Source organism: Protomyctophum bolini, assembly GCF_963924005.1.
Source record: "Protomyctophum bolini genome assembly, chromosome: 13".
NCBI classification, from domain to species: domain Eukaryota; kingdom Metazoa; phylum Chordata; class Actinopteri; order Myctophiformes; family Myctophidae; genus Protomyctophum; species Protomyctophum bolini.
This window is the reverse complement of record NC_137874.1, coordinates 9193132-9211518: the sequence shown is the minus strand read 5'-3', so window position 1 is coordinate 9211518 and position 18387 is coordinate 9193132. Positions and strand designations below refer to the sequence as shown.

The 18387-nt window shown below is 43.3% G+C and overlaps 1 protein-coding gene across 2 annotated transcripts in view; it reads right to left on the bottom strand.

Annotated features, from left to right (window-relative positions):
* Window positions 1-18387, bottom strand: part of LOC308327398 (MAP/microtubule affinity-regulating kinase 4-like) — a gene marked incomplete at its 3' end in the record, with an annotated part of 36122 nt that overhangs the window by 9959 nt on the left and 7776 nt on the right. For both annotated transcript variants that reach the window (XM_080780832.1, XM_080780833.1), the window contains exons 4-12: window positions 11299-11347; window positions 10717-10782; window positions 9857-9927; window positions 9123-9179; window positions 8698-8934; window positions 6738-6857; window positions 4456-4555; window positions 3646-3755; window positions 2100-2295 (exon numbers count right to left, since the gene is read on the bottom strand). In XM_080780832.1, coding sequence (XP_080636958.1) covers window positions 2100-2295; window positions 3646-3755; window positions 4456-4555; window positions 6738-6857; window positions 8698-8934; window positions 9123-9179; window positions 9857-9927; window positions 10717-10782; window positions 11299-11347 — 1006 coding nt within the window. The remainder of the gene's footprint in view (window positions 1-2099; window positions 2296-3645; window positions 3756-4455; window positions 4556-6737; window positions 6858-8697; window positions 8935-9122; window positions 9180-9856; window positions 9928-10716; window positions 10783-11298; window positions 11348-18387) is intronic.

Below are 18387 nucleotides of genomic sequence, written 5' to 3'. Positions count from 1 at the left end.
TAATGACCGTGTCTTACTACTACACATGAGTCCACATGAAATATTCACAAAACAGCACAAAACCATAGGAGTGAATTTTTAAGATTAGAATTAGCAAGTATAATGCTCGTGTCCTGTGTTGTTTTCCTCGACTAAAACTATGATTCACTGACGAAAACGAAATGGAAACTAAATGGAAAACTAAGCCGTTGGTGACTAAAACTATGACAAAATGTCTAAAGACTAGACTAAAATGTTAGGAAGGGACGAGTGGACAAGATATCCAGTATAAGTCATTTTACACTTGGTTGCATGCTGAAAATGGCAGATCTACAAGCTCACAACGCGTCGCGCTGCAACACGCTGTGAGCTTGTAGATCTGCCATTTTCAGCAAGTGTAAAATCGGCCATTACGACGGCATCATCAAAAAACCTTATGATATTTAGTCGACTGAAGCTAGACTGAACACTAACACATTCCAGGCGACTAAAACTAAATGAAAACGTTTCAAGAGACTATAGTAATGACTGAAACTAAAATAGAAATTTGCTGCCAAAAACAACACTGCTCGTATTATCAGTATGTGGAATGGCTTTCGGTACTGTACACAGTACTGTACACAGCACTAACCGACTGCTTAGTATGGGCAAGTGCAACGCACGATAAAAAACTGCAAAAACAAACACACACACACACACACACACACACACACACACACACACACACACACACACACACACACACACACACACACACACACACACACACACACACACACACACACACACACACACACACACACACACACACACACACACACACACACACACACACACACACACACACACACACACACACACACACACACAACATACAGCATAGTAGGGCCTACAGCGAGCACTATTTGCATAATGGAGCCAGAAGTGCATTCAATGCAAAAAGTGAGAATACAGTATATATGTATATCCCCATGTGTACATGGATATGCGCAGGATATACAGCACATGTAAATGTGGATATACTGGATTGTATGTACCAATAGTGTCCATTATATTTATATACAGGTTTATATGGGTGGGCAGGAACTCATGCAGGGCAAGCAGTTTCAACATCTTCCAAGTAGTCTTATGAACATGTAATGAAAATCCACTACTTTTTCCATGGGATAAGTACAGTATCCCGAAGCTGTATACCCATTCATCATTCGTATAATAGAACACTCATTTCTTCCCCTTGTCAATCAAAATGCTCAATCAGAGATTGCCGAATGAAACTAAACTGCACTTTATCAAGGGGAATGTGTGCAATATCTCTATTTTGTATGTTTCATGGTGTTTTTCTTATGTGAACGTGTCTGTTATTTGCATGCAGCTGTGTGACTCTGTCTCCAAGACAAATTTCTCCCAAGGGAGACAAATAAAGACAACCTTGAACCTTGATTCGATTAGCTCCGTTATAGGAATGGTTATACGGAGCTATATATTTCGACATGAAACGTGATTTTCGATATGCAACCTGCGCCTCAGGTATATGCTGCAGCTGAGCCGCGTTGAGGGTTTTAGTCTGACGTGGTATATGTACAGTAGTTACACGTATATCTAGTGTGCGTCTGAGCATAGACACGGTAACGCCCCGCCTGCCTCTGATTGGCCTACCGACACTGCCCGTCTCGACTAGTCCTCCGAGATGCGAGGTTATACTCCGTGGTGGGAAAATAACACGAGAGAATGACGCCTCGGCACGCGCGGCGCAGAATGCAGCCGCGATCAGGGCCTTTCAAACGCCTGCGAGGAACGCATTTAGTTTCCATTTAGTTTTCGTCAGTGGATCGTAGTTTTAGTCGACGAAAACAACACAGGATACGAGCATTACTTGCTAATTCTAATCTTCAAAATTCACTCATATGGTTTTGTGTTTTGTCAAAACATCGGCAATTGGCCATCTATAGGACTCATGTGTAGTAGTAGTAAGACACTAAATCAACACGTATCGCGATACATACCGTATACCGTGGACGCACATTCCAGACAGCACCTGCATTGGCCCCTGCAGTATATGCCCCTGCATTGGCCCCTGCATTGGCCCCTGCAGTATAGCAACAAAAAAAAAAAAAACTCACAGAAGTCGCTGTGCCTCCGCTGCCTGTGGTAGGTGGAGGCGCTGCGCTGCGTCTTGCTGTGCGAGGACGAGGAGGAGGAGGACGAGGAGCCCGTGGCCGCCGCCGTCGAGGGGTGCTTGTTGGTTCCGTTGGTGATGGGGCTGGGTCGCACCCGGGCCAGGGACAGGCTGCTGGCGGAGCGGGCCTCACTGCCGTCCTGGAGGAGAACAGAACAGAACAGAACAGAACAGAACAGTGAGAGAGGCCAGTGGTGGAAAAAAGTACTCAATAATTGTTTTACTTAAGTAAAAGTACTTGTGGTACTTGTACGAGTGGTTCCCAAACCTTTTCATGTCAAGGACCCCCAAATTGACACTAATCAACCCGTGGACCCCCGTTTGAAAATAATATATGCCAGGGACCCCCATAAGAGAATATATTTTACGGCTCTAGCAGTGATTCTCAACCGGTTTAATTTTCAAGGACCCCCCAGTTTGACATGGATATTAATTAGTCTACATTTAATGGCAATTCTATCTCTGAGACCCCCAATTTATATTGTAAAATCAATGTTCATTTAACTCTGAGAGTGTTAACCCGTCCATTTGGTTCCATTTGTATCACTCTCAGAGTTACAGACCCATAAGGGTCCATTTGGTTCCATTTGTACACTCTCAGAGTTACAGACCCATAAGGGTCCATTTGGTTCCATTTGTACACTCTCAGAGTTACAGACCCATAAGGGTCCATTAGGTTCCATTTGTACACTCTCAGAGTTACAGACCCATAAGGGTCCATTAGGTTCCATTTGTACACTCTCAGAGTTACAGACCCATAAGGGTCCATTTGGTTCCAAACTATCATTTAGCTGGGGACCCCCTGGAACTCCCTCAAGGACCCCTGGGGGTCCCCGGACAATGACCGCCAAAATGTCTTTGGCCATGGACCCCCATTATCTGAAAATATGATCTGCCATGGACCCCCATACAAGATTTGTGTTGTTCAGAGATTTCTTTGAAAAGAGCTAATCTAAAAGCTCACAGAGCCACGATGCGCTGTGAGCTTATACAGTACTGTTTACAGTACTGTAGATGGGCTTTTTTGATGCTGTATTAATTAACACTTTAATACATTTTGGTACAGGGGGCCCCATCGGACCCCAGTTTGTGAACCGTCGCTATACTACTGTGTCACTAATCAACTTAATTGTGCACAGCATGTGGTTTGGGGTAAAATTACTGATACTTACCCAGAGATTAAAACAGGGTGTATTTTGCATCCCCAAAAACGCAGTTTATAGTTAAGGGACGCAATAAAACAACGACATCTGCATCCACGGGATGCACTACTGTAGGCCTACTACTGTACTGTTTTTTATTCTAGTTTATTTTGCTATAGCTTTAGTTATAATAATCATTTCTTCTTCTGTTTTCTAAAAAACCTATTTACATCACGGCTTACCAGTAGGAACCAAATGGACACATTTTATATATGGGTCTGACTCAAGAGTGTGTATTTGTACACTCTCATTTTAACTCAATTCAATTAACAGACAACCTTAGCTTACCTCGTTTTTGAGGCCCAGCAGTAGGTAGGTGGCGGTGACCTCATTGTATTTCTGATTAAGCAGAGCGTCCTTGATCTCCTCTGGTGTGAACCCCATTCCAACCATCACCTCTGAGGGGAAACAAGGCAAACAGAGCATGTTGTACTGAGTTCCGATTGTATGTGTATGTTGTTGTTGTTCCACTACTACAGTACATCCTAAGCAGTAGGGCTGCGAACCTTTCGGTGACCCACGATTCGATTCCGATTCTTGGGGTCACAATTCGATTCAACTCGATTCTCAATCCAAAAACGATTTATTTTTCAAATTCTAAAGCATTTTTGCTTCCAGTTTCAAAACTATTCTCTATCCAAAATGATTCTCGATTCAATACTACGATACGACACAGCTGTGCTGAACTGAAGTGACTACTGACTACAGTAACTTGAAAATGACTCAAGACATGATGTTTACTGTGATTAGGATAAGCTTACATTTCATGACGATTTCGTCAACAAATAAAAACTAGACTAAAATGTTAGGAAGGGACTAGTGGACAAGTACTGTATAAGTCATTTTTCAATCAGTCACATGCTAAAAACATTGCGACGGCATCAAGGGCCTCCAAAATACATTTCAGCCGACTAAATCAACTGTAGATTTAAGTCGACTAAAATCTTATGATATTTAGTCGACTAAAACTGGAATAACACTAAAACATTCCAGGTGAAAATGTGACTAAAACTAAATGGAAACTATTCAAAAGACCATGATTAAAATTAAAATCAAAATTTCAATCAAAATCAATCAATCAATCAATCACTGACTCACCTATGCGACTTGCATCACTATAGTCCTCCACAGGCTCTATGTGAGGCTTCAGATCTGCCGAGTCGTACCCTGAATTTATCCACTTGTCCTTCATCACTTGCTGTGGACGACAAAACAGTCTGGATTAGATACGCGAGGCAGGCGTCAGGTTTTCACTTTACATCGTCTTCCTGGAATAGCAATATACACAGCGAGATAAATAATGTACTGTACATTGAGTGTTAAAGCAGAATTCCATGCTAGTGTCGTGTAATTTCATCACATTTACACTGACTAATTAAATCTACTTGAGACAAAAGGCTTGAGCAAACTGCAAACTGAAGAAACTAGCCTTAGTTTCTTCAGTTTGCAGTTTGCTCAAGCCTTCTTACCTTTTATTTGTAGTCGTTACGTCCCCATCAAAGAGGTCCAGGTGTTATTTTGTGCAAAAGCGCATTATTGGCTATTTCCCTTACCATAAGCCCTCAATTGGGCGTTGGGTTTTAGTGCTAATTCGCTTATTTCCATCGTTCAAAAATCAATTATTTTTGTATATATATCCTCTCTTCATAATGTAAGAAGATGTAAGTAGTATCCCACTTTACTAGTTATTTAGATGGAAATAAGCGAATTAGCACTAAAACCCAACACCCCATTGAGGGCTTATGGTATGGGAAATAGCCGTTTTTGCACAAAATAACACCTGGACCTCTTTGGTGGGGACGTAACAACTACAAATAAAGGTAAGAAAGCCTTCTGGTCTGAAATTCTCCTTTAAAAGGAGAATTCTGGACAAAATTACACCCAGAGCGCACCGCAGCTCCGACCGCGCAGGCTGGGTCTTACGCTGTAGCTGTCCCAGCAATGGGTATTTTGTAATATTCTATTTTATTGCTTACCTTTCTGAAAATGTATAATATGTGAACATTATATGTATGTTTATTTGGGTACATATTGTATTTGCATGCTGTGTGTGGTGCCTGGTCTTTTATTGCTGTTCATTATGACCTAGAAGGGCATGCAGGAGCAGAGCTCTGTGATTAGAGTGAGGCAGCATTGATTGCACCTGTGTGAGCTGAACTCAGTCAGAACAAGCTGAAGCCCACCACACACCGTCTGCGTCCCCCGCGCGGCGCCGCGCGGCGCGCACAGCCGCCTCCATTATTTTCAATGAACCTAACGCACACCGGCTCCGTCCGCCGCGCGGAGCCGCGTCGCGCCGCGCCGCCCGGCGCGCCGATAGAACACAGTTCTATTTTCCAGGCGGCGCCGCGCAGCAACGCGCCGCGCCGCACACGGTCGCAGACGGTGTGTGGTGGGCTTGAGTTTCAGTGGTGCAAGGAGCTCTTCCCACGTCTAAAAAGAGTGTCCTTAAATAAAGAATATAAGAGAAGATAAAGTATAAAATAATCTGCAGAAGGCGCAACACGGTATGTTACATGTTGTTGTTTTCTTTGTTTGTAAACAGTGTTGTAATTCTGTCGATCGTTTAATTGTTTGTTTACATCTCATTGTGTTTGTTTATATATAAAATACGGACATCATGATTGACTGACAACAAGGACATTCATATTTCATGTTTCATTGCGTGTAAAAGGATATTGTTATGTTTTGTGTTGACGTTTTTCACGTTGTCTTGGGGAAATAAACAACCTCGAGATATCAGTTGGAGCGTTTGTTATTCTGCTGGATAGGAGCGGATTTTTTCTTCTTCCTTTTAATCGGTCTTTCATAATGACCAGATAAGCTCCACGTGTTAATAATTCATAATAACATAACTAGCATATAATTATCGAATTTCACGGTTGAGATATTAACAGGTGTAATTTGTGTGGAAAACATGGAACTTGTGTTATCCACAGACCTTATTTTCTGCATGAATTGGAAAAACCCTTTGGTCATTTGGACATCTGGCGGAGGAACCCATTGCTAATTCATTTCTGGGATTCAGGCCTGATGTCGAAATTAAAAAAAAAAGTCTTCTAAATCCTGTCAGTTTTGTGAAATAGGCCTAAATATGTTTCTATATCAGTGGTGCTCAATATTTCATACCAAGGACCCCAGAAACTATATGTAATTGGCCGTCGACCCCCATCTGAAAATGTGTTGTTGCAAGGACCCCCCCCCCCCCCCCCCCCAGAAGCAAAGCTTTTGAATATATATGTTCAAAGATTTGCCCCACATTTTCACGATTTAAAAAAAGAATAGCAGACCTGCGAGCTCGTAGTGCGGCACTCGGTGCCGCGGTTTAAGGACTACACAGTGTAACACAAATATAGGGCTGTTTTTATGGCCCTTCTTACGTCTAGGGTGCAGCGTTTGGTGGGGTTGAGGACGAGGAATCGCCGTAGTATCCCCTCGCAGTCTGTGGACATGTAGAAGGGCACGCGGTACTTCCCTCTCAGCACCCGCTCTCTCAGTTCCTGTGGGCCGTTCCAAAAATAATTAACATCTCTAATGCTAAGGCATAGAAATAAAAATCAACACCCGTGCGAAGTCAAGTGAGGGGCGCTTTATACCAGCGCTTATCATCGCGATATAACATAACATCATATGCCGATTTGCTCAGTGACAGACAAAACAAACATAGTGACGAAACAAACATTAAACTCGTGTCCATTGTCAGTGACGTTTTTAATGTTTGACTAGGAAAGACAAACATTAAACCTGCACATTAAAACATCTAATAAAAGGCAAGGAGAACAAGACTTGAATCTACTACTAATTTGTAAGCTTCTAATGGCATGATGTCAGTAGTATAGGCCAATTAACGTGCTCCTCGTCAACATAATGGACAGTAGTGTCAAACTAGCTCATGCTTTTGAAAATGCCCTGAATAAAAACATACAAGGATTCTGCCTTGACACACTACGCTGCAGTGATTAAGTTAACACTTAGCCAGTGTCAACTTGTCGTTTGAGGTAGCATTGAGTCCTCTTCTACTGCCATGCAACTGTTGCAAGGCCGCTCACGCACAGCTCCAATGTCAATGTCAAGTATAGTGACAACAGCGATGGGCCGGCGGATTGTCAAGGGCGACAAGTCTTCCTACAGGGACGAGGTCAGATCATTGACATTATGGTGTCAGGAGATCAACCTCTCTCTCTCTCTCTCTCTCTCTCTCTCAATGTCAACAAGACCAATGAGCTGATCAGTCGTCTACAGGAGGCCCTATAGTATCTACTGTACTTCAATGGTTGTTGCAGTGGAGAGGGTCAGTGATTTTAAAGACATGGTGAAACGAAAACTTTTAGAGCATATATATCAGCATACCCGTGACCGTGTTCATAATGAGGACATATATATCATTAGAGCCCAATTATTATTATACATGTTTAGTGTATTCTTATATGTTAAAAGTCCCCTAAAAGTAAAAATGTAATTGCTTCTTGTAGACGCAAACGTACTCATGTCATGTGATGACACTGCTAGACCCGTTGTGAGTATAAATTAATCTTGATTTAATTCACCGGTTTGATTCCCCCAAAAACACATGCCCTGTTTCTGAGCTAAACGTAGCGAAAAGCGTTAGCAATGAGGCCATTTCATGACGTTGATATGTTTTGTATAGCTGTGGCTGCGGGGCCATCATTGTTTGAATTAAACCGTCGTTAATTATTGAGTGAGTGTTGATTCACAGCAATGCTAATGCACTGCTTAATGATGTGGCTTTGCCTGTGACTCGGCTATTTTTCCCAAAGAGCATAACTGTAGCATTTGTTGTAGTATGTTGTAAATCTGACTTTTAACATGGCAATGTCGTATGGCAATCTTAATGTAAAAGGAAGAAGCAAGCTCCTAGCCTCAAAAATCATTGGGAACTTAAGAGACAGAAACAATTAAGTTGCATCTACAAGGAAGAGAATAGCAAATGACCTCCTCTTATCCAGTTCAAACTACTTCCCTCTGGTAGACGGTACAAAGTATCAAAAGCTAACCGTAACATCTTTTAAAAAATCCTTCATTCCTATAATGCCATTAAGGCACTAAATGATACCATGTCTCGCTAGATTAGTTTTTTTTATGTATTTGCCACATTTTTGCCATGAAAATAATTGTGTAAGTGTTGTTGCTGTTGAAACTTGCTGTTTGTTTTTACTGTTGTTGAGACCGAAGACAAATTTCCACACGTGGACAATAAATGAAACTAACTAACTAACTAAATAACAACTACTGCATTTCTCTGCTATCAACAATGCTAATGCTATCAACAACCTAATTGACATACGCCTGAGACATACGAGCCCGTCTCTTTTCACTTGCCTTGAGGTTCTGCCCGTCAAAGGGCAGTGAGCCACTGACCAACGTGTAGAGAATGACCCCAAGGCTCCAGACGTCCACCTCCGGCCCGTCGTACTTCTTGCCCTGGAACAGCTCCGGAGCAGCATAGGGTGGCGAGCCACAGAACGTGTCCAGCTTGTTGCCCAGTGTGAACTCATTGCTGAAGCCGAAGTCGGCGATCTTGATGTTGGCATCGGCATCAAGCAGAAGGTTCTCCGCCTGAGTCATACGGGATTTATATCGATTTAAATTGATCTACGATGTATAGTTTCATGTCTAGTGCAGCCCCTTTTCACATGGATTAGGCCTGTATATTTTTTGTAGATTAAAATAAAATCCTCAGCATTTTTTTTCCAGATTTATTTATTTATTATTATTTTAAACCTCCATTAAATGACATATCTCACCTTTAGATCTCTGTGGACAATATTCTTCTGGTGGCAGTAGTGGACAGCAGACACAATCTGGAAGATGAGGAGAACAGTCCAAGAGGTCAGGGGCCACAATGTGGAAGATGAGAACAGTCCAAGAGGTCAGGAGCCACAATGTAACATCCTCAGTGTTCATTTAACTCTGTTTCCATGACATTATTTCTTCTTTAAAATGTTTTATCCCACGACTCCCACGAACCCATTTTTTCATCCAGTGGGTGCTACACTTCCTTTGCCAACCTGGGTGGGGCAGCGGACTGACCTCATGCTTCCTTTTATGCATGAGGAGTCCAAGCTGCTTCTTTTCACTTGACGGGGGAGAGTTTCCCCAGCCGGACGTAGCGTGTGGAAGGAACACGTTATTCCGACCAGTTCCTTTCCCCTCCATTAGGTAGTTTAGAGACCAGGATTACTGCATGTTGTTTTGTGAGGGTACCTATACCCTAGGGGACACGGGGAGAACATGTGAGGGTACCTACCCTAGGGGACACGGGGAGAACATGCAAACTCCACACAGAAGGGCCCTTTCGCCAACCCCGCCGCCCTCGTGTATGGGCAGCGATGACGCGGAGGAGAGGACACGCACCCAGTGCTCACAGAGAATCGAACCCAGGACCTTCTAGCAGTGAGGCGACAGCAATACCGACTGTGCCACCGTGCCCCCCCCCCCACGGTTTCCAAGACATTGAATGACAGTGAGGAGGACCTACCTGGCGGAATTTGGCCCTGGCTTCGATCTCCTTCATTCTCCCATGAGATACGAGGTAGTCAAACACTTCACCTGAATCGGAGGTGGAATAAGAGCTAATGAAATTGGGCTACTAAGGTTTAAGTATTATATTAAACAAATTATTTTAATTATTTGCTGACATCACCCACGTCACACGCTAGAGCTTACAATGTGATCATACAACATTTGTGCAACATTGACTTACAGTATATGGAGTCTTGTGAGAATCAATTTACAATTATACAATATGTACAATAATTATAGTATATCTCTGCTGTCGGGAAGAAACCTCTTAACTCCAAATTGTTGATTTTTTAGGAAATTAAGAAAACCATATATTTTCAAAACAAAGCAATACTGCCCCATCAAAGTTGGTGTTGTGACTTCATATATTGTCAATTACTTCCATGAGAGGGGGAGAGGTGGTGGAGTTAGTTGCTTTAGCAGACGGTTTGAGGGTCCAGTGGAGTTAAGAGGTTTTGTCCAAAGCGTTTTTTACTACTTTCCATTGGTTAAATATTTTCGAAACAACACACAGACGTAAAGGGTGTTCAATAGCACTGATTTATGCAAAAACATCAAATGAGGTTTCCTCCCGACAGCAACGAACAATTATATAAAAGTTAAATGGACAGTGTTAAGGGGTTTTGTTATGAAAATGTTTCTAAAGAAATACTTAAACAAATGTACGTATGTGTGCTGTAGATCCGTTTTGCCTCTGATTATCGAAATAGTACAGAGCGACAATATCACACAAACGTGTGCACAGGCTGCTAGCAGTGTGACATCACTTCCTGTCATATATAGTTCCATCAATAGTTCCATCACACAGGCACTCACCTCCACTGGCATATTCCATGATTAGGTAAAGGGTCTTATCTGTCTCAATCACCTCAAACAGCTGCACTGTTGGCCAAAAACACAATCAGATTAAAACTATGAATACATATATGGACACGCGCACGCACACACACACACACACACACACGCACAAATGAATAGAAAGTCTGCCTCGTGCCTTAATACCAATACTACTACTACTACTGATGCAGTGGGGGTGTTTTTATTTTTTTGTCGTTTTGTTTTTTTCAGTCCATATCAGCTTTAGAAAATCCCTTTCCCCTCCCCTCCCCCCAACCCAATGACCTCCATACCGAGGCACGGGGAGTTGCAGGCGATGCTACGGTCAGCTTGCCGCCTCTATAAAGCCTATTCACTCGGGCTTCAGACAAACGCTTCCGTCTGCTCGCACACACGGCGGCTATTTAGGCTAAACATACACTCGCAGAAATGCATACTGCACATGTGAACAAGCTGCACGCGCGCGCGCACTCACGCACATACATACACACGCACTCACGCACATACGCACGCACTCGCACTTCTGTATATAGTGCACTGAGATGCCTGCATGTTCCTTACCTATGTTTGGGTGATGTAAACCTTTCATAATTCGCACCTCCCGAAAGAGCTGGGGGGGGGGGGGGGGGGGAGAGAGAAACATGCAGAATATTAGAGTCTCGTCCTATAGCAACATTCCAAAATGTACTGAAATGTTATGGTTGTAAAATCGGCCAGAAAAAGACCATACGAGTGCCTTTGAACATTTCATACATTTTTCACATTGCCGTTCACTCATTCATTTCACGCAAAAATAATCACATTACATTTCAAGTGTAAAACTGTACAGGACTGCACAGGAGGTCTTCTGAGGCCGAGCAGTCATGTGAAAACCACAAAAGTGCGTCCAAACGATTTCACGGTTATTTCGTTCGGTGCATGGCGACACATAAGCACCCAGCCACCATAATCTGGTCGGGGGGGGGGGGGGGGGGGGGGGAGGATTTACCAAAATAGCCAATCTACAAACTCACATGATATAGATTGGCTATTTGAGATTTGGTGTAGAAGCAAAAATAAAAGTGGTCAGAGTACAGTTGTCAAGTCCGTTTGAATGAGAATAGAGGGTTTTAAATGCTATAGGATGGCAACCCCTTTTTGGTGTTTTAAGCATTATCTTATACTTTAGCTATTGAAAAATAGCAGATCTACAAGATCATCGGTGCCACTCTACGAGCTTGTAGATCTGCTATTTTTTAAAGAAATCGTCGTTGAATATAATATTCTTTCAGCAAACGTTTTTAACTCAAAGCATTGCTTCTGGGGGGGGGGGGGGGTCCCTGGAACAACATATTTTCAGATGGGGGTCATATTTTCGACGTCAGGCCTAAATGGGTTAAGTGGTTAAGAATTTGTATGAAAACTCATGTGTGTGTATTACGGACCAGTCCAGTACTCACATCTCCCATTGATGATGAGAATGCCCTCTATAGTCTTTCATATACCATTCTAATATACTGTACTATTCTTGGATGCAATGCTGTAGTGTAACATTCACGGCTCATGCTGAGATTCACTACAAATCCCATAGTCAGCGAAATGGCCTCAGATCTTCCAGATAATAGATGAAGCGTTGCGTTTGGCAATGGAATCTTCTTCATATAGTTTGTGGTATCTTCAACACGGATGTTCCTGGTCAATTAGGAGGAGGAGGAACTGTTTGTGTGCAGTGTGATATAAATTCAGGCACTTTTATGTATTTTTATATTAATTAATTTATATGTGTATATAATTCCAGATCAGAAACGAGTTGTGATCTCTCTCTGCTGAACTGCACCCGCACTTGGATTCGGCAATTATTTCCCAGCCAGCACTTCCTTCATTCACCCTTTGTCGAGTCCCACCCGTGGTTGGGAATCGGGAATCATTTGATTAGTTGATTTGAGTGCCAAGTGGGGGGAGGCATTGGGTCCCATTTTTTAATATTCTTTCAGGGCAGACGTTTTTTTTAACTCAAATCTTTGCTTCTGGGTGGGGAGGTCCCTGGCTGGAACAACATATTTTCAGATGGGGAGGTCGGTGGCAAAATTACATATAGTTTCTGGGGTCCTTGACATGAAATATTGAGCACCACTGATATAGAAACATGAGGTTTTTCAGAAAACTGACAGGATTTAGAAGTCAAAATGGGTTAAGTGGAGGTTAAAGTACAGTGTACTCGAGTGAATGTACTTAGTTACTTTGCACCACCAATGCTCCTCATTTCGTTCAACTCGTACCGTACCCCTCCCTGTCGTTTTCCTCTAGCAGTGGCCGACGACGTCACTGTTGCCATAGCGACGCAGGTATTAAGGAGGAGACTAGGCTCTTCCCAGCTTCCCCAGCTGTGCCAGCCAGGGGGAATATTGGGACACAGACTGTGGTGGAAGAAGTGGCAAAACCACCATACTCTGCTACAAGTAAAAGTCCTGTATATTGAACCCATTTAGGCCTGACGTCGAAATCTAACCCATTTAGACCTGAGGACGATTCTACACCGTTTTCTGAAATACCTATATGTTTCTAATTGTCAGTCGATTCTCAAACATTTTCATGTCAAGAACCCCCAAAAAAATATGTAATTGGCAGGCGACCCCCCCCTATCTGAAAATATGTTGTTCCAGTGACCCCACAGAAGCAAAGATTTGAGTTAAAAAACGTTCTGAAAGAATACATATTCAAAGATTTGCGCCACATTTTCAAGATTTTTCAAAAATAGCAGATCTACCAGCTCTATGAGCTTGTTGTAGATCTGCTATTTCTCAATAGCTAAAGTATAACATAATCCTTAAAACACCAAAAAGGGGTTCCCGTACAGAATGTGTTAAAAAATGTCTTCTAAATCCTGACAGTTTTCTGAAATACCTACAGTATATTTCTATAACAGTGGTGCTCGATATTTCACGTCAAGAACCATTTCCTGGGCCTGGCGTCGTCATGCGACGCTCTATAACGGCAACAAATAGAGTGTCACAGTCCTGCCGAATAATTCCCAATGCCTTTTCCTCATAGACATTTCAAAAAGTATTTATTTAAAGACCTTTTAAGCGTCGTACAAAGCCAACTCGAGGTGTGACAAATCATGACAACAAACACAATATTTTGGACCAAACAAATAATCACAAAGAAAGAAAAAAAGTGTTGTAACCTGCCGTTTTCTTCTTCTTTCTAAGTATTTGTTTGGCCCGAAAAAATTGCGTTTGTTGTCATGATTTGTCACAACTCCAGTTGGCTTTGTACGAGGCTTAAAAAGGTCTTTAAATAAATACTTTTTGAAATGTCTTTGGGGAAAATTAACGGGGAATCATTTCCTGGGCCATGGTAGGGGGGGGGGGGGGGGGCTGCGACGCTCTAGACCAGGGGGATCCCAAACCTTTTCATGTCAAGGACCCCCCATTAGCCTGCAGGCCTCCATTTGAAAATATATATCCAAGAACCCCCATAAGAGAACAGCTCTAGTCTCTAGCAGTGATACATATATGCCAAGGACCCCCATAAGAGAACAGCTCTAGTCTCTAGCAGTGATAAATATATGCCAAGGACCCCTATAAGAGAACAGCTCTAGTCTCTAGCAGTGATAAATATATCCAAGGACCCCTATAAGAGAACAGCTCTAGTCTCTAGTAGTGATAAATATATGCCTACGGACCCCCATAAGAGAACAGCTCTAGTCTCTAGCAGTGATAGATATATGCCTACGGACCCCCATAAGAGAACAGCTGTAGTCTCTAGCAGTGATACATATATGCCAAGGACCCCCATAAGAGAACAGCTCTAGTCTCTAGCAGTGATACATATATGCCCAGGACCCCCATAAGAGAACAGCTCTAGTCTCTAGCAGTGATACATATATGCCAAGGACCCCTATAAGAGAACAGCTCTAGTCTCTAGTATTGATAAATATATGCCAAGGACCCCTATAAGAGAACAGCTCTAGTCTCTAGTAGTGATAAATATATCCAAGGACCCCCATAAGAGAACAGCTCTAGTCTCTAGCAGTGATGAATATATGCCTAGGACCCCCATAAGAGAACAGCTCTAGTTTCTAGTAGTGATAAATATATGCCAAGGACCCCCATAAGAGAACAGCTCTAGTCTCTAGCAGTGATACATATATGCCAAGGACCCCCATAAGAGAACAGCTCTAGTCTCTAGCAGTGATTTGACATTCAACATTTTCATTTCAAGGACCCCCGCAACAGGAATCTGGACCCCCATTTAATGGCATTTCTGTCTCTGAGACCCCCAATTTATATTGTAAAATCAATGTTAATTTAACTCTGAGAGTGCAGTACAAATGGAACCAAATGGACACGTTGGCTGAGTATTTCCATTGTTCCATGTAGATCTGCTATTTTCTGTCCAAAAGTGGTGCCCTCTTATGGGATTTCAGCCCCTGCCTCTCTAACACCCTCTGCACGTCTCTGGAGGGCTGGATTTACTGTTGAGAACAATATGGACCTCATGCAGCAGTTCTGAGAATGGCTCTCTTTTATGAGGAATAAGTCAATGCTACGTTCAAGTTCAGGAGACTGACTGTTCCCCTCGGGCACATGTGCAATAGTGCATGTGCATTTCTTTAACCATAGTAAATGCTGCATTGGTGGTCTGGAGAGGGGCAGCTGTTTAACGGGTGAAAGGGCATGGGCTGAAGCCCCCTTTGATGCCTATGTGTGCACGTTCCTGCATGCACGGATTGCACGCCCTCCTCTGAACACAGTCTCTGCCTCTTTTTTACCTCTCTCTCTCTCTCTCTCTCTCTCTCTCTTCTCTCTCTCCATATAAGAGGGGCAGATTATGCTAATATGGGCTCTCTTTCATCATGTGTTCAGTGCTATACGGATGTTCTCTAGCTAGCCCACGGGTATATGCGAAAGAAGCCGCCCGCTATAGCATCGTTGGCCAATGATTGTCGAGGATTCTCTCCCATCGCTATTATAGCCAATCTCTTACCGTCTTTTGTCAATGGTGTCCTGAATGTTTTGCGCCCGCATTGTCTTTTACAACAAACCAATCAGAACGCCTTGTCTTTTGCCACTGGTCCAATCACACAAAAGCAGAATAGCAGATCTACAAGCTCATAGCGCGTACACCGAGTGCCGCGTTTGAATGTATATTCTTTCAGTGCTTATTAACTAAAATATTTGTTCCTGGAAAAACATATTTTCAGATGGCGGTCCGCGGCCAAATACAGATAATTCTGGGGGTCCTTGACAAGAAATATTTTGAGAAACGCTGACATGGGTTTTTCAGAAAACTGTCAGGATTTAGAAGGCATTTGTAGAATCTTTTCTCAGGTCTAAATGGGTTAATTTCATGTAACGTGTACTCAACGTAACACTCTCTGGCACTACGGTATATCTTTTTTGCAGTCAAACACAATCTCACACATGAACAATGATTTCATCCCTGATTTGGTCCTTCCGGTCTGTTCACTTCTTGCCCACAGGCACTGTGTGCGTGTGTGCGTGCGTGCGTGAGAGAGAGAGAGAGAGAGAGGGGGGGGGAGCGTAAAGAATAAAATAACACCAGTGTGAAGTGAGGGGCGCTCTTACATATCATCTCATTCCGGCCAATCACAATTTGCGCCCTCACTTTTCCATCCTCACATTTTCCGTCTTCAATTTCCCGTCCTCACTTTTAATCCTCAATACGTGTCGTACATTGCTCACTGCTCAGCCAATCAAATCATCGCTATCGGGTGCTCAGCCAATTAAATCATCGCTATGTGGTGCTCAGCCAATCAAATCATCGCTATCGGGTGCTCAGCCAATCAAATCATCGCTATGGGGTGCTCAGCCAATCAAATCATCGCCATGCGGGGGCATACACACAAACACACAAAACTGGGCATAGAAGGGGCTAGCTCCCCTCAATAACAGACAACGGCGTGGCGTCATGTGGTCGACCCAAAGATATGCACATATTACAACAAATCTTTCGAATAATAATTCATCTAATATTGTTCAGCTTTTGCTTTGCCGTCACCATGAGATATCCTTTGAACAACTGCTAACCCCTATAGCCTACAATCCTTGATTGGTTTGACGCTAATATGGGAAGACTTGGACATGTTGACACACGTCCATGTTGTCTCCTCATCACTCATGCCAGATACAGCATGTACCATAAGTCAGCTTGAGTGGCAATGTCTGCGCATGCACCATGCTGAACCTGGCAATGTCTGCGCATACACCACACACCATGCTGAACCTGGCAATGTCTGCGCATACACCACACACCATGCTGAACCTGGCAATGTCTGCGCATACACCATACTGAACCTGGCAATGTCTGCCCATACACCATGCTGAACCTGGCAATATCTGCGCATACACCACACCATGCTGAACCTGGCAATGTTGCGCATACACCATACAGAACCTGTCCTCGATACTGATGTCTGCGCAGACACCATACACCATGCTGAACCTGGCCTCGATACTGATGTCTGCGCAGACACCATACACCATGCTGAACCTGGCCTCGATACTGATGTCTGCGCAGACACCATACACCATGCTGAACCTGTCCTCGATACTGATGTCTGCGCAGACACCATACACCATGCTGAACCTGGCCTCGATACTGATGTCTGCGCAGACACCATACACCATGCTGAACCTGTCCTCGGTACTGATGTCTGCGCAGACACCATACACCATGCTGAACCTGGCCTCGATACTAATGCGTTGTTATTGTCCAAAGGTTATCTAATAGTCCAATAAACAGGCTGTAAACCAAACTCAGTGGGACCTCAAGAAAACGACATGTTTTTAATGATTAGGCTACCGGGATACATATCCCAAAATGAACGGGTCCACGTGATATGAATATGAAGAGAAAACGACATGGATGAAAGCAAATACGACCTGTTACAGTACATCACGGATCAGATCATTGGATCATATCAGTCCGTTGGTCGAGGCGCCCCTTGAAGCGCAGGGCCAGAGGGGCCGTCTCAGTCTGTCCTGGAGAGCTCTGACGTGTCTTTACTTTTCCAGACACCTATATAGAAGTCTTTCTCTCTCTGTGACCTTGCTTGAGCACAGCTAGGGTGCACACTCTTATAAAGTAATGGTAATACTGCTTAAAAGGTCTACTTTATCCCATCAATATACCCATGGGTGAAACCATGTCCAACACTTCTGCATCTGCCCTTCAATGCGAAAAACAAACCTTGGGTGTCCACCATTCAAGTACAGCCCCTCAACATGCCGAGTTTGCTGACCGGCAGAAAAACTATAAGCCGGGCCAATCAAATGTCCGTCTCCTTGTGATACACACACCTACGCATTTACAAAAAGCTATGCATGAATCTACTGGCAACACTTATTTTGCAGACGGAATTACATTGTAACTTACGATGAATTGAAAAAGACAAAAAATGGGGTGAGTGACCAGGATCTCAGAAAATGAGTCACTAGTAGGCTATGCACTCCAAGAGGTGACGATTAGTCCAGAGAGACGAAAGCCTATCTCCAGAGCAGAGGTCTCCTTTCCCTCCCGTCCAGTCCCTGAAGTAGAACCTGCCAAACCACATCCCATCCAGGGCTCCAGACTAACCCGGAACCGTCCCAAAACACAATTTGAACCGTCCCAAAGTCAACGTATATATACAGTCCAGATTTA